At 29.1% G+C, this 22,231-nt stretch overlaps 2 protein-coding genes across 2 annotated transcripts in view; one reads left to right on the top strand and one right to left on the bottom strand.

Moving 5' to 3' along the window:
- LOC142321145 (ionotropic receptor 25a-like) overlaps nt 1-6,730 on the top strand; it is a 48,813-nt gene extending 42,083 nt beyond the window's left edge. The window contains exon 16 of the mRNA XM_075359139.1: nt 6,454-6,730. Within this exon, the coding sequence (XP_075215254.1) occupies nt 6,454-6,689 (236 nt within the window). The 3' untranslated portion in view covers nt 6,690-6,730. The remainder of the gene's footprint in view (nt 1-6,453) is intronic.
- On the bottom strand, nt 72-4,617 carry LOC142320752 (serine/threonine-protein phosphatase alpha-3 isoform-like). Its single transcript, XM_075358745.1, has 2 exons — nt 3,940-4,617; nt 72-314 (listed from the first exon to the last, which is right to left on the bottom strand). Exons 1-2 carry the CDS (start codon nt 4,546-4,548, stop codon nt 72-74), a joined length of 852 nt encoding a protein of 283 aa, XP_075214860.1. The 5' UTR covers nt 4,549-4,617.
- Nucleotides 6,731-22,231: the final 15,501 nt, after the last annotated feature.

The following is a 22,231-nucleotide window of genomic DNA, read 5'->3' on the forward strand; positions in this document are numbered from 1 at the left end:
AAGGGTAAATGTAACAGTAGTGGTTTAAATTCTTATAAAAATAAATAAATAAATTATATCACATTATGTTATTACTGTAATGTGGAGGTTTCAGTTAGTTGTTTTACTTTTGGTTTTAAGGTTTTAAATGAACACAGAAATGTTTCATCTATATCAACTACGCCACCATCATTTTCAAATTCACCGCAGTAATTAGGAGCTGAAAACAATGTTACTAGTTTTTTATTGGCAAAAAATTCATATCCATCTTCAACAACTTGGTGTGCTCTACATATTAAATCTAATTGATGTTTTTCTAAAAACTTAGCTACCACCTGAAATTTAGAAATTATAAATTGAAATTATTCAAGTAAATTAATTAAATGTTAAATATTAAATTAACTTTTTTAACAGATATTTAGATGTCTAAATTATTTTCTAAAATTTATCAGCTTTAAGTGCAGTAGATGACATATAATTTAATATTATGATATGGTAGTAAATACCAAAAATTATTTAAATATTTCCATTTGTTTCTATTTAAAAAAATGCTGCACAAAAATTGATTTCCAATTATATTTTGAAAATAAACCAGTTATGACAATAAGCAGAGCATGCAGAATTGCCAGCAGTAATCCGTAATCTAATTGCACTACTAAAATATGACTATAGTGCTTTGAAACCCAAAGAGAATATTTCTGGCAAAATTCATGGAACTTGGAAATATAATAATGTCAAAAACTTCTGTAGAGTGTGAAAAAACATTGCAGCTCAAGAAGTTGTTTATAAATACCAGCAAATAAATATTGTCTCTGCCATACACATAAACTAGAAGAAGTATTTGTAAACTAGAACTATTTTTTCCACTGTATAATTTATTAGGAATAAATAAATTATATATTTACTGTTTATTTTTTTTTTTGGAATTGGTCAGTTGTGAATTAAATGTAAATAATGAAATATAAAAAAATAACTTGCAATTGAAAATATTAAGTTTCATGGAATAAAAATATTAGATAATTGTAAAGAATAATAAACCAGCAGAAACTTTTGTAAAAAATTATAATAAATAAATAAATAAAATGTATAAAAGAAGATGATCATAATATAAATGTATTAAAGATGCACCAAAGCATAAACAACATCGTCCGAAATGGTCTGAAGAACGGAAGATGACCTTTTCTGGAAGAATGAAAGAATTTTAGAGGGAAAAGAAGAATGCCAAGCGAAAGGAATATGAATCATGAATGCTTAAAGTCTTCCATTGGGAAGTTCTTGGCTTTTATTATTATTATAATGTATGTATTAAAAACAAAGTGCTATTAAAAAAAAAAAAATATTTTATTGTACACATAAGCTGTCTATGTACTTATGTTACTTCAGGCAGTCCCCACACACATTTAGTCACTTATTCTACCACAATACCAATTTTTGTTTAAAGAACTTTATCATCATGTACTCTTGGGTTTCTCATTAGTTTAAAGCTGCACAGACCTTTATCTTTTTAAGAAGATATAATTTGCATCAAATATTAGCTGTTGGTGGAAACCTCCCATTTGATCTGAGCAAGAATTCATGCTATCATACAGAATAATACCTACTTGAGCTGCAAAGTTTTTTCATATTCTGCAATTTCCAATGTTAAACCCCCTTTGAGTTCCAAAGCACTACAGTCATTATATTTTAGTTTGATAGTGCAATTAGATTATAGACTACTGTTGGCAACTCTGCATGCTCTGTGCTACTGTCATAACTGCAAATTTTGTAACACATTTTTTTAATATCTGTTTACAAATAATTTCAAATGTGTAGTATAGAATCCCAATACAGTATAAATAAATACATTGCTTAACAGATTTAATCTAGAGTAATCAACTATCATAAAACTATCTAGAGTAAACAACAACAAAAAATAATAAAAAATTATGATTTATAATATTTACCATTGTATAATTCTAATTAAATATTTCCATGTGAATTTAATTCCCCAAAATATTCTAACACTTAAACTACTAAAGTAATTTTATTTAATAACATTAATATTAGTAAGATTCCTAGTCCTCTTTGGTTCAAAGTAAATATTTATTTTTTAATCACTATTACACCAAACTGTTTTTTATTTCCTTATAAAGCATGAAAACATTAAGATTATTTTTTTACTGAAAATATTGTGGGCAGAATTATTAACTTTCAAAAGGATTACTTCTAAAGATTTAAAAATACATTTAGAACTTAGGATAAGTGAATAATCAGTCTCAAAACTGAAAACACAAAAAACAATCAACCTTAAAAAACAACATGTTTGGTAACTGTATTAAAAAATTCTAAATAAACTGTTTGGGAAGCAGAATGAAAGAAAAGACAGGCTTATTTCATTGCTAAACTAGTACAAGGTGTTTTATAAAGTAGTATATAGCAATTTATTTCTTCCTCACTAGCTGTTGACAGAAATTGATTAGTAATAATTAATTATGCAGAACTAGGCAGTGAAAGATAACAATGATGGTATCTTTTTATACTTTATCCATTCTTCTGTGAATGATAATTGTAATCATAATGCTAAAATGAATTTGTTAAATGAAATTTTATGTTAAGGAAGGCAGTAGACAAAATATTTCTTAGTTAGATCCATCCACAAAAGAAACTTAAAATAGTAATGATTCCATTCAAAGAAACTTTTAAGGGATTGAAAAATACATCCTTTTACTGTTACAGACAATAGATAATTGGGAATGTCTTCTTGACATTCTTCACTCTTAACAAATAACACCCAATTTTAAAAATCAGCAGAATATGAACTCAACAAATCAATTAACTTTCTAGACTTCACCATATACTAAGTGAAAAGCTTGACTTTCAAAGCATATAGAAAAACTATAGATTTAATTAAAGCATATATAAAAAAATCCTATCATAACTGACATTTGTATCCACTATAGATTTAATCAAATTACCCCATATAGCACAAACATGCATTTCTTTTTTCATGCTATATTGCCAATTATACACATTCAATTAGCTGGCAGTATACTGCCAGCTAAACAACTAAACAAAACAAAAACAAAAGAACTAAACAAAATTAAATATAGCATTTGTGAATGGTTACACACATATTCTTATAGTAGACTTGTAACAAAATATTTATTCCTAAAGACAATAAACATATATTAATTGACATTTACACAAAAATTATTGCCAATATATTCAGAAAAGGTGGAAAATTACTTCTTCCTTTTAAAATTATAAAGAAAATGTGTAAAGCTATAGGAAAAAATCACAAATAATTAAGAAAACAAATAATGATGTTTGCAACAAAGTTTAGAAATTTAAGTACAATCTAAGTTTTAAGAAACCAGGTTATACATTCATCCCCAGATATAAACAACATATTTGTTCACTGTACACAACAGACTCAACTTCAGCAAATTATTTTATAGAAACAAAGCTGTCAAAATTCTGATATCAGATTTTATTTAGTGTATATTGTAGCTTACTAAACCTGAATTTGATATAAAAAACAAGTTAAATGTATTGTTACATCCTAAAGCAGTTTCCTAATTACTTTAAGGTAAGGTATTTATAAAATTGCAATCTATCAACACTGATGATAAACGAACTGGACTGTAGTTTAAAGACCTTCTTGAACTATTCACTATAATTTTGAGTCATATTTTAAATTATTTTTTTATAAACATTAAAAATAAAGAGAAAATTTGGTTTGTTGCATTAATTTGCAAAATTTTCATGCTTAATAAGTTTAAATAAAATAGCTGGAGGAGATTTCATGTTATGTTAGTTGTATTTTTATACATCAAGAGATAACTAAGTGAAAATAAATTTACTACATATATTTATATTTAGTTTTCTTGTACTTAAAACATACGATGTATATTATATTATGACATAATATGTATTATTACTTTTGTAAGATATAAAATTAAAATAACAAAACTTGCTTACATCACGTCCAAAAGAGTAAGATATACCACGTTCATTCTGTGACCATCCACTTGTCATTTTACAAGGATCAGCCCATAGTAGGTCACAAACTAGCCCATAATCTGGTATTTCCAATGGTCTTTTTAACTTTCTTATCTGATCAAAATTATTAAGCTCTGGACTTAATCCACCATGACAGCAAAATATTTTATTTTCAATTAAAGCAGCTACTGGTAAACAGTTAAATGTATCTGTAAATGTTTTCCATATTTTAGTATTGTACCTTCTTTTGCAGTCATCATAAAAACCATATATCCTATTTATAAACGCACATTCATGATTACCACGAAGTAGGAAGACCTTTTCTGGATATTTTATTTTGTATGCCAAAAGTAGGCAAATTGTTTCTAAACTATTATTACCTCTGTCTACATAATCGCCTAAAAATAAAAAGTTTGCTTCTGGTGGGTAACCTATCCCATCAAACCACCTTAGCAAATCATAATACTGTCCGTGAATATCACCAAATATTTTTACTGGTATCTTTAATTCAATTAAAGATGGTTGTGACATTAATATTTCTCTTGATTTTATACACAAACTTCTTACCTCACCTTCTGACAGTGGCATATCTCTTCGTACATTTTCATCTTTCCCACCAGCTAATAAACTTTCTATAATTACATCGATATTTATTTCATCTCCACCTTCATTTTTATAATTATCCATTTCTTACTTATATTTCAATTGTTCCTTTTTGTTTCTGTATTTCTGTATAAATTATTAAAATTACCTCCTCCTCCATATGTATGTATTTATTGATATTAATTTGTTTTTACATGTTTTGTTTAATTTGTTATACATACTTGTAAATTTTATTGATCAGCTGCATGAAGTGTTTGCTTTTTAAGGTTAAATTGTTCTACTAATTAACATAATTTGTTTTTTATTAAAAATCCATTTTATTATATATATATTTTTTAATTTAAATATTTTTATAACAAATATTTATTTTGTCCTTTAAAAAATTTTAACATAATATAGATTATATCTTTCCTATTTACTAATAATTACTTTAATTTAAATTTCATTTTTGTTAATGAATATTTTAGCAAAACTTATTTAAATTTAAAAATGGTTAAGAAGAAAATTCAGAAAGTTTAGTTTTTTTCTATATTTTCAGTGAATTAGAAAATATAAAATAATTTTATTAATTTCGTATTAAAATTAATTAGCAAAGACTATGAGATCTGTGACTTTTTTAATGAAATAGAAAATAATAAAAAATGTAATTAATGTTAAAATAATACAAGAATCTTAATATAAATTTTCTTTGATGGAAAATGTTAACAATTTTTCTAAAAAACCTTTTATAATGATTTATTAGTCAGTCAGCTGCATAAGATTGCATCATATTTAACAACTTATTTTTAATGTTTGAAAAGGTTAATTTATCACATTCCTATAATGTGTTGTATTATTATAAATGTTGTCAAATAAATTTAAATATCTACCTGTACTAATATGTAAAAATACAGTTTATCTCTTTGAAATAGTCTCAAGAAATTTTGAACTAATAAGAAAAATTTGTACACTTTTTTTAAGCTTTATCTTTCCTGATTATAACAAGTTATACAATAATTTTGAAACTCCCTTTGCCTCCTTTGGTACCTCTTCATGGTATTATGATTAATACTGATTGGATAGAAATTCCCTTTTTTCTCAATCTGTTCTGTAGTGAAAACAAAATTAAATCATAGTAGAATTTCAAACACTACTACTTTGTATATATAAATATATAATATGCAGGTAATTCAAAATTGCTTGGCATTACTTAAGGAGCTGATTTGGGACAATACTGTAAGAAAAAAGGTTCCTAAACATGTCTTAAAATGAATTCATTGGGCCTAAATTAAGGAGCAAATTTGTTGGTTTTATATGCTTTTTAACTTGAAGAAATGAATAAAACAAATTCCAAAATTGTAACTAGTAGACTCCAAAAAAATTGTTATGAAGCCAAAAAATTGAGATAAAATATCCTTTTATAGATTTGCCAAAAATTAAGTTTGTTAGATTTCCAATAAATGAAAATTTCTAACAAAATTTGTTTAGAATTTAATTCTTACAAAATTAATGTGAGAAATTTTGAAAATCAAATTAGTATCTTCAAGTGGTAGTTGCATTGTTGAACTTTGTATGCTACACAGTTCCTAAGAATTTAACCTTAAAGTCTCATCTACACTTTTGTGTGATAGAAAATGTTGTGTAGTAAAGGAAAAGATTTGATTTATTTTTTTATAATTTCTTGAAATTTAAAAACAATTTGGAGAATTTTTTGATTTACTAATAACTTACAATTATGAATTCTGTAAGTGTGGATGTGTGATTAAATTTGAAATTAAGTTTATTAAATTTAATTAATAAATTTATTAATCTAACTAAATAAATTGAAAATTATCAATTGTATCAATATTCTTTCTTGAGATTATGTTAAAATAATATTTTATTATTGTTTATAATTGATGTGTTCTGCAGGTGGTGTTATTATAGCAACATTATTTGGACTGGTGTTGGCAATGATTACATTATTCGCCGAAATTGTTTATCATAAAAGAAAGAAAAATAAAAATGATAATCATCAAAATGAAGATAATATACAATTGGATATTCTTTCAGCTAGGGAATTTGGAGCTTCTATCAAACGCCGGTCACATATTATTAAGCCAAATGTAAAATATATATCTGTATTTCCTCATTCTCAGTTATATTAAATTATTTCTAAGCTGGAAAAAATTAAATAACTAGATGTGTATGTATATGTACTGACACCCATTAATTTTTATAAATAAAATGCACTATGGTTATTTATTTTTCTTATATTATTTATTATCAACAGGCAAATGGCCAGTTGTAGAGATTTTTTGTTGGTTTTCGGTTGAAATGAAGAAACTATCAAACTTTTACTGGTAGTTGAGATCGAGACTAGTTGAATTAAAAAAGAATGTAGATTTATTTTTAGTCTGCTATTTGGTAGCACTTTTATGTTAATAGTAAATAAATTTTAGTTAATAAATAAATGTTATACTTACATTTTTTAGCAAATAAACTTACTAATAACATATTCATTCATTTTTGATATGAAAAATACTAACAAAAAAGAGTTTTTTTGGGCATTACAAATTATCAGCATCATGACATTTAGTGGTAGCTCACATAGCTTGTAAACATATTGCTTTTACTGATATGAAATCTCAGCATCTAAACATCCTTCCTTCGTGTCAGTGACTTATCCTTATAAAATAGAATTGCACTCATCATCATTCCCTTTATTATAAATAGTAACACATTATTTCCTACTACACATTTACTCTATTTTAGTAGTAAATGAATCATCCAACTGAAATACCTTCTGTAACTGCTATGCTATTATTAATAAACAGCTATTTGTTTATTTACAGTGGGCCACTTCACATAGTATGTGTAATAGTTAACAGTAGTAATTTAATAGAAAAAAAGACTGTAATCATTTCCCTCTATGTTAATAGAAAATTATAATACCCCGTAAGCAATTTAAAACTGAATCAAGCCGGCTCGAACTGCAGTTATTTGTATGTCACTTTTAATGCTGCTATCATCACTGCTACTAATAGTGCCACTGTTTGTTGTGTATGTTACTACTCTCATCTATTGTTGTCATTAACTGTTCATGTTTCAGTGTAGTACAATTTTGTTCTTTGTAGTTGTGTTTATTTAAAATGCTTTATTCAATCGATGAAAGGATTGCTATAGTGGAAGCTTATGTGTGTTCTGGACAGTGTATCATAGAGTAGAAAAACTGAATTCCAGTATCCCAGCAAAGTGTGCATGGTGTTCACAATTTGGTTAAAAAAGGCATTTAATGAGGGTCAGTTTCAAATGAAACGAAACAAGCAACCTTCCATTAGAACTTCAGAGGCCATAGCTGATGTTCAAAGAAGAATTTTTGCCTATCCAAAAAATTTATTTGAAATTTATCACAATAAAGTGGTGTAAAATACACGTCTTGCCATTAGACTTTGATTTAAATTTGAAACCACATTGTATAACAACTGTGCAATAACTTAAGAACAGAAAACTAAAACATCTTAATTATTGTGATAATTATTGGCTTCTCAAAAACATTGTTGATGGTGATAGACCCAATGCACGTAATTCATGTTGGATGAGGCATGCTTTCATTTGTCTGGACATATTAATTCAGAAAACACAGGTATTGAATGACTGAAAATTCTTAATGGATATTTTGAGCATCCACTTCACAATGAAAAAAATTGGGTATATGGTGTGTTGTTTCTGGTAATCATATTGTGGGGCCAGTATATTTTGTCCAGACTATCAATACAGAAGTGTACCGTACAATTTTTGAAGAATTCTACACTTAACAGATTGTAAAAGTAAGCATGTCTTCTTCCAACAAGATGAAGCAACATGTCACACATCAAACAATTCACTAGCAAGCATTCACGCACCTTTCACAGAAGAACAAATTGGCAGCAAAGGGCATAGCCTCCACATTCCCCAGATTTGTCTAGTTGCAATTTTTTCCTTTGAGCATATTTGAAGGATGGAGTTTATGAATCAAATTCCCACAGAAGGATAAACTGAAGGTGAACATTGAACAAGAATCAACAGCATTTTGCATCAGGTGATTCTCAGTATGATCACTCAAGCAAAAAAGTGCATCCATTACTGTACAGGGCGCCTCACTTCAAACATCTTTTGTAAAAATATAGTAAACATTTAAACTTTTGATCATAAAAATATAGAATTATTTTAAATTTTCATCTCGTTCATAAAATGTTACATGTCACAATTATGCACAGTCTGTAGTAGTTCAGTTTTAAGTTGTTCACCTATATAAATGTTGTACTGTATAATTAAACCAGTACTGAAGTAACACAAATAAAACAAGAGTGAACATTTTTTAGAGTGATAACAAAAACCTGATATACTAATAAATTATTAATGAAAAAAACACAAAAAACAGACTAACTAAAAATTAATTCATGAACAATTGCCTAGATTTAAATAATGTGAGGCTTCATGTAAAGAAGTCTGCTGTTGGAAGCACACCATTTCTTGCAGTCTACCTATAGGATCAAAGTAACTACAAAGTAAAATCAATTGAAATGGTAATAGGTTGCAAACAGACATCTTGATCTTGTTTGGTTGAAATGGGTTAACCCAAGATAGTTAATTTGCTCTTATTATCCTATGTAGCATGTGAATTAGTTTGATGTTATTTATAAAAGATCTTTTTGGTATTTTGGAACTTAGACATATGAGTATAAGTTCATTTAAGTTTTTTAATAAAATATGACTGTTTATTTTTTAAGTTAATTGTAATTTGTGTCTTGAAAGAAATGTATGTCTGCTTACTGTAAAACTTGAGCTATAATTTTTTACTTAGCATATACCTCGAAGATTGTTTATTGATTTCTCTGGCTTAATACAGTTTACCCTTTTCTGATTTATTTTATAAATTGAATTTTTTTTTTTTTAAACTAATGAAATTAATATTTTTCAGTATTTGTTTACGATTACCTGAACTGGAAAATCCACTTTGGCAGAAGGTTGTATTCATTAAAAATAATTATCAAACAGGCTTCTTTAAATACATTTTTTATTATAGATCATGGATGTTTACTTCCCTTTAAAAGATATGTGTTTATTTGCAGGGGAATTTTCCCAACATTATGTCTATTTTTTCTCTTTAAAATACAGCTATCTGTATATAAATCATATGACCTCATCTATATTTCTTTGTTACAAATAATTTATTAATAGTTCCAGAAGTCTATGTTTTGAATTATTCATTTTAATTTTTTATTTTTTTTTTTAATTAAAAAAATCTTTGGTGAGTGATAAATTTTACACAGGTATGATATTAAAAATTTTCCTTGGTAAAAGTTAACCGATGTATTATATAAAAATAGTCTATAATAGGAATGAAAGATAACTACCATCAGAAATCAAATTTAATGAAAATTAAGTTAAAACAATTTTTGAAAAGTGTTTTATCTTTCTTTGAACCTGTAGGTTTTGATATTTATCTGATTTTAGTAAACATTCTTATTTACTCATTCCTGGTTCTATCAGTAATTTTTTCTCTTTCAAATAACTATGTATTTTAAAATTTTATTTAATGTATTGTATGTTACCAGCTTTGCTCATATTGTAACGTGAGAGTGAATAAAGAAAAGAACAAGGAAAGACAAATGAATTTGCTATTCTTTATCAAAAAAATTACACAAGATTAATTTTCAAGAATATTTTTGTTTGTTATTGAGAGGATATAGAATGATTAGGTAGTCCTACTTGGTGGTCCCAGAGGTTAAACAAGAGAAAAAAAAGGTAGCTCAGCAATGAAAGGTTGATTTTTTTTTAATGAATCTTTGCAGTTTTTAGTCTTACATATATGATAAAACAGAATTTTTATGAAAAATTAAATCTTTATTGATTGTGCCTTTTTTTATCCTTTATTTCCAGTTTTTTATATCCTACTGAATCTCCGGTGGTAGATTTTTTGTATATTTAGTATCTGTTTTTGTATTTGCAATCTTCACATTAATTTGAGACTTTTGTTTGTCTCTGTTTCTATGAAGCCATTTAGATTATGATCTGATGAAGAGTGGATGTAATGTAAGGTATTGTGTTTACATACAGAGTGATTCAGGAGGATAAGGCAATACTTTGACAACTCATTCTAGAGGCTAAAAATAAGAAAAAGTTCATATAAACATAGGTCCGAAAACTCTTCATTAGCAAGTTATACAGAGTGAAAGATTTCGCCCGAGTTTCAGTTCCTCCGGGTAAATTAAGTCTTTCTGAAATTCTGGGAAGGTCAATTAAGGAGCAAATTCAATTGTTTCTTATGGTTTTTGAGCTGGGAAATCGAAAAACATAGGTCCCAGAACTATATCTCTCTTAGTTTCTAAGATATCTTATGTAAAACACCAAAATTAGGGTCAAAAAACACATTTTTTTACGTTTGACGTACAATAACGTTGTTAAATTGGCAATAAATCATACATTTTTTAAACATAAATTGTAGAGAATTTAATTATAAGAAAATTGATGTAAATTATGTCATCAGAAAACAAATAAAATTTTAAACATGTCGACTCTTATTAACAACAAAACCGACGAAAACTTAGAAGAAAATGTTACAAAAAAAAGAAAACAGATGTGTCTAGTAGGTACAATAATTTTAGACCTACAGAAAACAAGTTGGCAACACTGATTTTTTTCATCACAATTTGTTTAAATACTACTCATTGTTGTCAGTTAGTGGTAATGTGTTAAATAACCTTTCGCTGATCAATTGTGTTTGCAGTAATTACATCGAATTCTTATCGTAAAAATTTCAGAAAACTGTTAAGTGTAATTTTGTATTCATTTTACAGTGCATAAAAATCAAGTCTGTTAAAAAAAGTGAAATTCTGTTTAATTTTGTTTTGAAAAATGCCGCGTATCTTTACTAATGCCGAATATGCCGACTTGATTTTCATCGATGGATTTTGCAATGTAAGTGCTGCGGCAGCTGTTACGGAATATCGACATAGGTATCCTGGTTCTGTTGTACCAAATCGTAAAGTATTTATTAGAATTTTTAATAATCTTCGTGAGAATGGTACACTTCCCAGCGCTCATACTTCATCTGAACGACAAGCAAATCATGCTGATGAAGGTAAAAACATTCTGCAGATGGTTCAATGTAGTCCGGCAACGAGCACACGATTAATTGCAACACGGCTCAATATTTCAGAAAGTAGAGTATGGAGGACATTAAATAATAATGGATTGCATCCTTTTCGTATTCAGAAAGTGCAATCTCTAGCCTGGTGACTACGCCAGCCAGCTGCAGTTTTGTCAATGGGTTAATAGGAATCAGCATTTAATTCCATTTATACTATTTTCGGATGAAGCTACTTTCACTCGTAATGTAATAAACAACACACGGAATGCGGATCGGTGGTCTGAAGAAAACCCACATGCTACAGTGGAAAAAAATTTCCAGCAACGATTTTCAGTGAATGTTTGGTGTGGTATCATAGATGACCAATTAATTGGTCCTTTCATACTGCAACATCATGTCACAGGGAGAAATTATCTGGAATTTTCACGTAATGAATTTATTATATTGCTGGAAAATATCCCCTTAGCAAAACGAATTGAAATGTATTACCAATTTGATGGAGCTCCTACACATTTCGTTAATGAAGGCAAGTCTTGATGAAAAGTTTGCTGGTAAATGGTTAGGACGTGGAGGGCCAGTTAATTGGCCACTGAGATCCCCAGACCTCATCTGTTGGATTATTGTTTATGGGGATGGTTGAAAAATGAGGTTTACAAGCAAAAAGTACACACACGCAATGAACTGATTGCTCGCATTCTCAACGCTGCAGCTACAATCAAGAAATGCAAAGATACAGTTAGACTGGCAACACAAAATCTAGTACAACGCGTTGAAAAGTGCATTGAACACAACCTTTTTGAAAGTTGTTAAACCACCTGAAATACTACTTGTAAGCAGCATTTTATCATAATCATAAAAAAACAGTAAGTATTCTTTCTTCCTCCAGTTATTTTCTACTGTACATAACAAAAAACTTTTTTCAATCTGTTAAAAATTAATCTCTTTTGTTGTCAATAAGAGTCGACATGTTTAAAATTTTATTTGTTTTCTGTTGACATTATTTACTTCAATTTTCTTATAATTATATTCTCTACAATTTATGTTTAAAAAATGTATGATTTATTGCAAATTTAACAACGTTATTGTACGTCAAACGTAAAAAAATGTGTTTTTTGACCCTATTTTTGGTGTTTTACATGGGATATCTTAGAAACTAAGAGAGATATAGTTCTGGGACCTATGTTTTTCGATTTCCCAGCTCAAAAACCATAAGAAACAATTGAATTTGCTCCTTAATTGATCTTCCCAGAATTTCAGAAAGGCTTAATTTACCTGGAGGAACTGAAACTCGGGCGAAATCTTTCACTCTGTATAACTCGCTAACGAAGAGTTTTTGGACCTATGTTTATATGAACTTTTTTCTTATTTTTAGCCTCTAGGATGAGTTGTCAAAGAATTGCCCTATCTTCCTGAATCACTCTGTATATTCATTGTAATTATGTCATGCACATGTAGTGCATTAATTCAGTCCAGTTGTATTTAAAGTAGTTTTTTATTTACTTTGCTTATCTTCTGTCAGGGTGATATAACTTAGAATCCCTAAATAAATGATTCCTAAAAGAATTGTATGGGTGTTAAAATAATTTAAAAAATTGCACAATTTTCAATAACTGATCTGTTAGTTTTTTATTGCTTTTGTTCTGTTGTATTTAAATATATATATTTATATAAAATTTTTAAATAATTTAAACATAGTTTCCAGTCCATGTTTTATTTATTATTATTATTATAAATTAACTATCTAATAGATTAGTAAAACAGAAATCAACAATTGATGATGTTTTTCAGTTCATAGATTTTCTTCAGTATTTTTTTGTGATGTAAGTTATATTAAAAAAAAAAGATATTGATTTGTTATATTTACATATATGTATAAATAATTTTGGGAATTGCAAACTGCAGTATCTGTAATAAAAACTATATTTGTATTGGGTATAATGTGGCTGCTTATTTGAATATATGTAATTAAATTACATTACCAAGGCCGTTTTAACTGTAAGGTTCGTCATTAAAGTACAGAATTTAAAAACATACTTACCCATTATAAAACAGTATGCACAATTGTATTTATAGCTATTCTGGCTCTTATAATAAAAACCTTGATTATGTGTTAACAGACAGCACGGGCAACATACAGTAATTTTCTTTTTAAGAATTCACTTGCATAATTTAATATTTTTTATTATTTTAATTTATTTTTGGGAGTACATAATTTCCCTGGTACAACTATGGAGTAATTTAGCCAAAGAACATATTCCTTCATTTCTACATTTGTGAGAGGTTATTTTAATTTTTCTCCACATTCAAAATTTAAACTTACTCATTTTATTAGTTTGTAACAAACTGAATACAAATTTCCATATTTTTAGCAATGTTCATACTCCTGAAAACGCCTTCTAAAATGAACAGTATAAAATTTACCATAATTTTCAATACACATATTTTGTAAAAACTCTGATTTTTCATTATTTCCATTATGAAAATTTTTACTTGCTTTATTAATTCTATTATTTTATTTTATGAGCAATTAAAACATTGTTTCAATCTATGGAATAGTTATTTATTTATTAATATATTTTTTGTATTAGTATTTTTTTTTTAAGAAACAAGCTTTTATTTGTTCTATGTGAATGGGTATCAAAGGAAAAAATTACATAGAGTTAAGAAATCTTAACTATATATAATAATCTTAACTAATCTTAATATATATATATATATTAATATAAAGTAATGCATTAAAAATAGTTGTTGAATAAACTGGTTTAATTTTTAAAAGGAGCTACAATGAACTTGGTTTAATTACTTTCACAACATTACACTTGTCTCACTTAACTTTCAGAATTAATTTTAAACAAGCAAGTACATGTAAGTAAAAAAAGAGCTTGTAAAATCAGAAGAGTATAGTGGATGCTCCAGAAACATTACTTTGAGTTGGCCAAGATATTTCTTGATCTGCATGGCTCGGTATGTCTATCTATGCATTGTTAAACAAAAAAAATTCAACTGTTTGTTCTTCTTTTTTAGGATGTTTACTTTTGATTTTGTCCAATAAATTATGAAGGATATCAAGAACATTTCCTAGTTCATTGTTTGCCTTTCAGAACAAATTTATGGTGGGCAGTACCTTGTGAATCAAAAGAAACTTTTTTATTCAACTTTTCCTTTGCTCTTGTCCAAATAAGTATTATCAATAGTAACACGGCCTTCATGGGAACACTTGTGCCACTGATATTCTCTTTTTTGTTGTTTTCTCTAATAATTTTTCTAATAACAATAATGTTTCTGACAAACCAAAATGCAAATCTGACTTTGTACCTTGTACAATGACAAGCATTTTGGACTGCAGTGATGATGAATCATATATCTTATATAAACACAGTTCAGGTTTGAAAGAAAACAAAAATATGAGCTGATATTGTGATGGTAACAATTTATTTATTTCAAGTTTTATATATTATTTGATTAATTTTTAAAAAAACTTTTCAACAGAGTTCAGGATAGTGTATCTGAATACTTTGTGGATGTAAAGGTTCTAATTCATAATATTTCTGTAATTAAATTAAGAAAGTTTTAATTTAATTTAATACTACTTTTGAGGATAATATTATATGTTTTAGATAATCATTTAATAATTCATTATGATATTTGACAATGATTTTAAATGATATTTTGTAAGACAATCAAATCTTTTGTTTATTAGGAAAATAACAATTCAGAGAGTTAGGTCCTTGTTATTCTTTTTCTTGTTTAGATGTTGTATATTATATACAGTTAGTAAGATTACATTTTGTGTTGTATGACAAATTTTAAAATTCAAATATAACTAAAAAATAAAAAGTAATATAAAAAAAATAGATATATCAAAACTCAATTGCTTTGGTATTTATGTTATTACAGAACCATGATTGTGTGAAAGAAAGTAAGGTTATACTATATACTACTATTATGAACGATCTCGCCTGAAGACGCCGTTAACACGTTATGGTAGATTTTAGAGTGAGGTTGGACTGTATGTTCATAGGTGATGAATGAAGACAATGCCTTGTTCTTGTTGAATAATGGTTTAATGAATTGGTTTGACAGTTAATGAAACGTATAACTTGACAAATAAAAATCAAAAATATGAAATTAAATACAACATTAAAGCTAACGTTCATCCGAACAAAGAATGGAGTCCATCCAGACTAAGAGTATGACGTGACTGCCTTGAATCAGATTCAAGCGCCGAATGAATAACTCGCTACCTCATAATGACCACTCCCTGCGGCATTATGACGTAGGACATGGCGTGATCAGATCGCCTGACCAAGCTTGTCGTGGAGACTCTAGCCCTCGCTAGGTAGCATCACCTGACGGCAAAGTGGAACGTAACTCACCGCCCACCAATTATAATTATTTTAATTATAATTTTATGACTTACAATTTAACTAACCTACAAATAAATTATGATAGATGAGATTAGTCATACTTACAATTTTAAATTAAAGTTAGTTCAACAATACAGTATTGATAAGAACAAAGATTGAAAGCAAATAAATTAAAGAATGAACAATTACATTAAAATGACGTTAAGTAAATTTCAAGGATTACATTCTGAATGATTCATGTTATCACAATCATTTAAATTTGGAATAACAATTAATTTGTTAATGGTTCTTTTCATTATTGTATCATTTGTCTTTACATCTCCTAATTTAACAAGTCTATTCTTATCTGGAGGTACTTGAACTATTACTCCTAATTTCCACATCAGTGAAAGAAGGTTATTTTCCTTAATTATAACCACATTACCAACACAAATGTTACAATTTGAAATTTTGGACATATTTCTCTGTTGCAGAGAATGTAAGTAATCATTAGACCATTTTTTCCAAAAATCCTTTAGTAATTTTTGTATAAGCTGTCACCTAGTGAGTTTATTTAAGTTAATGCCTGAGAAATCAGAATCAGGTAGGGAAGTTAAAGGAACAAAAATTAAAAAATGTCCAGGAGTAAGTGGAGCTGGATCAATTGAAGGTAAATATAATGGTCTGGAATTTAAGTATACCTCTATTTGGATTAACAAAGTGGATAACTCTTCGTAATTTAGAACAGAATTTCCCATGACTTTTCGCATGTGAAACTTCATGCTCTCCACAGCGGCTTCCCACAAACCACCCCCAACTAGGAGAGTATGGAGGAATGAAAGACCACCTTATGTTGTTTGAGGTGCAAAATGATTTAATTTTGGGACTAGCAGTATCGGCATTAAGAAAATCACACATTTCTTGAAGATAACGATTTGCATTGCAAAAGTGTTTTCCATTATCAGAAAAAATATGAGGGCAATCCTCAGCGTCCAACAAATCTTCGTAGGGCAGTGATAAAGCTTTCTGTAGATAAATCGGTCACAAGTTCAAGGTGTACTGTCTTTGTGCTGAGACATATGAACAATGCGATGTAAGCCTTAATAATCTAAGTAGTTGAGTACGCCACCCACCATGACGGTAAAGCATTGGGTCAGGATAATCAACACCAATTGACGAATGGTTTGGATATTGTGACTCTTTCTTTTGGCAGTTGACCAAGTAACTGACTTTGAAGTTGAGCTCTAAAGCGAAAACAAGCTAAACATTTATGTATGATGGAGCGAATTATGATTTTGGAATTAACGATCCAATAATTTTGTCTAAGTGAGGAATGAATCAATTATAATCCTGCATGGGATAATCATAAATGCTTTTGAGAAATAAACAATCGAGTGAGATGACTATGAGGAATTAAAATCGTAGGATGCTTAGCATTTAAAGACAAATTTGAAAACTTAAACAACCTCCAACGCGAATAATACCATGTTGACCCAAAAATGGGTTGAGAGAACCTAATTTGCTTTTCCTAGATAAAGCAGAATTTTTTCTTAAATCGATTAATTCTTTTGCAAAATACAATTCTTGGGTTTGGCGAACAAGAATTTCTAAAGTGGAATGTATTTCTCGTGGAGAAAGATCTGACAATATGCGATTATTTTTATTTTTCAAATTGTGGATGAATCGACGAAAATATGTTTAGTGTTCGCGTGAACGAAAAAATGGCTTTGAAAGTTCTACAGATTCTGTAGCTTGAAGAGCAGCTGCAAACACAATAGTTTTTCTAGACTTCTCTTCCTTAAGCGAATCAGGCGGAATCATAGAAATAACAGATTGATTGGATGGCCACCGTTCTCCTCTTCCTTCAGAAAAGATGGACCATTCCACCAGAGTTGTGACAAGGTTAGTGCAACCACGTGACAGGATGTCTGCGGGGTTATCCCTTGAAGGAATAGCTTCCATAAGCATTCCTTAGTTAACTCTTGAATTTCGCAAACTCTATTTGCGACGAATATCTTCCATCGACTAGGAAGCGATGACAACCTGTAAAGTACTACTTGAGAATCCGACCAAAAGTGGATTGAATGAAACCTTATACCTAAAATACACTTAAGCTTATTGAATAAACGAGATAATAGAAGAGCCGCATTCAGCTCCAACCTTGGAAAAGAGATTTGCTTGACTGGCGCAACACTAGATTTTGGATACAGTAAGTGGATTTCAACGTGTTCATTACTATCAACAGATCTGATGAAAAGATAAGTACCATATGCGCTGCTATTTGCATCACAAAAACCATGTAATTTATAAATTTTACTAAAACTAATTTTAACTAATCTAGTAATCTTAAAATTACTTGACGATTTGAAGTGAGGGTACAGAAAATTCCATTTTTCAGCTAGTGGAGCGGGAAGAACTTCATCCCATTGAAGGTTGGCACACCATAACTCTTGTATGAACACTTTAAATGGAACGATTGTAGAAGCAATTAGTCCCAAGGGATCGAACAATGAAGAAATAATTGACAAAATAGAAGGTTTGGTGTAAGAAGCATTATTATCTTTTGGTTTGATTTGAAAAATGAAATTATCCTCTTTAGGATTCCAATATAATGCAAGTGCCTTGATATTTTCATCCTTGTCTAATTTGATGAAGGAATTAGAGTTGTCAAACATATCAGGCATGTTTGAATGACATTTATGTAGTGAAAGTCCGTATTTGTTAAGCAATAACGAAATATCATTGTATAATTGTTTTAACTGATCGATGCTGTCACAACCAGTGAGCAAATCATCGACATAAAAATCTTGCTAGATAGATTAGCAAGCTTGAGGAAAGGAGGCTTCATTTTGATTTGAAATTTCAATCAAACATCTTGTTTCTAGAAAACTTGAAGCTGCTAAACCATAAGTAACTGTCTGTAAATTGTATGGAATGATTGATGAAATATCATTATCATACCAGAGGATTCTTAGCAATGGAAAGTCTTGAGGACTGATGCGAATTTGTCTATACATTTTAGGAATATCTCCTGATAGCACTTAGCTATGAGTTCTAAAACGAATAATTATTCGTTTTAGAACTAATTATTATAGAATAATTATACGTTTTTTATTTTCAATTGAAAATAAATCTTGTACTACAGGAGCTGTAGCAAGAATTGAATTGAATGATTGGCCATTCGAAGTTTTCGCACTACCATCAAATACTACTCTTGTTTTGGTAGTGGAAGATTCACGAAGTACGGCGTGATGGGGCAAATAAAAGGTTTCAGATGAAACCTTGGACTGAGATGAATCTACAGGTTGCATGTGATTCAATTCTTGATATTCCTTCATGAAATGGAAGTAGTCTTCCTTGAGTTTAGAATTTTTCTTAAATCTACGTTGTAACAAATTGAAACGATGCTTGGCATTTGCAAACTTATCTCCTAAAGTACAATTTTCCTTGCGAGGAAGACACAACAAATCTGCCTCGTTGAACACGAAAGGTATTTTCAACGAAATGTTTTTTGCAAAAAGATTCCTCCTTGGTTGGTAAACGATTTTCTATCGTCAGATCTCCAAAATGATTCTAATTGAGAGGAAAGCTGTTCATTACTAACAAGAAGTGATATTGAATTTGAATTGTTTTTCCGCTTACTAGATTTAGTACGGATTTGGCCCGAGACTATGGGCAAGGCAAGTTTCTTGAAGTATGTTATGATTGGAATTATGAGTTAATTGAACAGGCTTAAGTAGAGAAAGATAATATTAAGTTCCCAGGAGAATATCGATTTGCCCAGGAATATTAAAATGAGGGTCAGCTAGAAAAAGGTGAGAAGGAATTTCCTAGTCTGTTACGTTTATAAAATCATTAGGTAACATTCCTGTAATGGATGGCATTATATGGCATTTCAAATTAAAATGTTCATATCTAGAATTAACATTTAAATCAATACTTAACTTAGATTTAGTAACAACATTGCTAATACCTGTGATTTACATGAGAACAGGTTGGGTTTGAAGCCCAAGTTTGGCGGCAAATTTTTCAATACAAAATGAAATCGTCGAAGCGGAATCAAATAAGAGTCTAGCTTGGATGAAATTACCTTTTTTATTTTTGACGTTAACTATTGCTGTTGCAAGTAAAACAGGCTTGTTAGGTTCTGATTTTAAAAGTACAATATGAACTATTAGCTGGAGGAGTTTCATTCGGCTTAGAAGATTTATTTGCTGCGTCTTGCAGCGCCTTATCTAAATGAATTAGCGTATGATGCTTCAGTGAGCATTTTTTACATCTATGATTGCTTGCACAATCTTTGACAACATGTTGTTTACTTAAACAATTAAGACATAATTTTTCTTGAAACACAAAGTTTTTTCTTTCATTAACATTATAACTTAAAACTTACCACATCGATACAATGGATGGTAGTTGCTAGTTTTACATAATGTACACATAGAATTATTTACACGAAATACATTTTTACTAGAAATATGTTTTAAATAATCATATTTTTGCCGCTAAATCCTACATTAGACGGCTGTGTCTTTTCATTACTTTGAATACTGTCTGTGGATTCAAGTAATTTACGTTTAGATTCTAAGAAAGACATAAGTTGTTCTAACTTAGGGAATTCATTACTTTCTAATGATTGTTCCCAGTTTCTTATAGTATTTAAATTTAAGTTTTGTGTAATTAACTGTATTACAATAAATTCTAAATATTTAGATTTTTCAATGCATTATTGTTTGAATTAACTTGGTCAATGAACTTAGATAAATTTTCAGAATTTTCCTTTTTTAATGGTTTCAATTAATAATTTCTAAAGCATGTTTAGCTGCTATTAGCCTTTGTTATCATAACGATCTTTAAGTAATTTTATAGCAGTTTCATAATTTTCAGACGTTACTGATAAATTTTTTATTACATCAAGTGCGTTACTCCTTAAGAAATTTGTAAGGTAGTAAAATTTTTCAACATTAGAAAAATCTTCTCGGTTGTGGACTAAACTATTAAAAAGATCAAAGAATTTATGCCAAGCCTTCACATCACCGTGAAAGGGCTCGATTTGTACAAGTTTTAACATAATTGTGTTAGGTTTATTAATCGCTTTAATTGCATCAATTACTTCTGAAATTTTGAAATGATTTTCTAATTTTTTATGTTTTAATTTAAGTTTATCAAAGAGATTGACATATGTGTGTCACTCTTGTAGATCTTTATCTGTACGTCTTTATGTAACTCTATTTCAGATTGAACTTCAAAAAATGCCTTTTCGTATTCTAATATTTTGTTGAGTTTAATAGTAAATAGATCGTAATCATGTGATTCGGAGTTGAAGTTATCAATAAATGTTTTTAATCTTGTTATGCTATTTTTTACAGTGCCTCGTTTTTTAATTAAATATTTAAATTCCATTTTTACAGAAATGATATAAACAGAGATAATATTGAATCTGAATGAAATGAAGATATCATATAATAGTATTAAAAGATAAAAATTGCATGCAAACAATGTTGTTAAAATATGATCTAAGCTTAAGGTTGAATGAACTTCAACGCCTTGTACGTATATAATACTATTGTATCTATTATCATATGCCTGTGCAGGTCAACGAACAATATGAAATATGATCTGTGATTGTGAGTGTGCGTGCTTTGTACAGCGCTAACAAAGGGGAGCTTGCCCAAACCGGTATCGAGTTTGATCTCATATACCTGCTATGCTTATAGTAAAAAACTTAACTGCATTATAAACCATTGAAATATTTAATCGGAATATTTCACTAATATTAATTCTGTTAATTGCACTTTTAATGTACACCTTTGTTTTAAATACACTTTTTATAAATAAATTATAAATACCGCTTTGGTGACTTGATTTGACTTATTGAAGACCCTGGGTGAATGCTATAGAGCGGCGAAGTCCGTGTCGTTAATCCAACGACTTGAGGATGAAACGTTGGTAACCAGATGCAGTAGTCGATCTGGCGACGGTGTACCATGAAAGTGTGGAGTCGATCGTGGTTGAAACGTGGTACCAGATGTAGCATCGATCATGAGACGTGTTAGGTGCGGCGACTTGACGATCCGACGACCTTATCCTGGCCGGATAAGGTCGTCATAACATACGTTTTATGGTTCTCCTGGCCGGAGAACCATAAAACGTATGTTATGAACGATCTCGCCTGAAGAGGCCGTTAACACGTTGTGGTAGATTTTAGAGCGAGGTTGGACTGTATATG

The sequence above is a fragment of the Lycorma delicatula genome, chromosome 3 (assembly GCF_047948215.1).
Source record: "Lycorma delicatula isolate Av1 chromosome 3, ASM4794821v1, whole genome shotgun sequence".
Taxonomy (NCBI): domain Eukaryota; kingdom Metazoa; phylum Arthropoda; class Insecta; order Hemiptera; family Fulgoridae; genus Lycorma; species Lycorma delicatula.

Excerpts from the sequence above, each read along its gene's own strand:
- LOC142320752 (XM_075358745.1), bottom strand. The coding sequence starts at position 4,548 with ATGCCACTGTCAGAAGGTGAGGTAAGAAGTTTGTGTATAAAATCAAGA. Across the intron at positions 315-3,939 it reads CTTACTCTTTTGGACGTGAT|GTGGTAGCTAAGTTTTTAGA; the intron begins GTAAGCAAGTTT and ends TCTAAATTTCAG.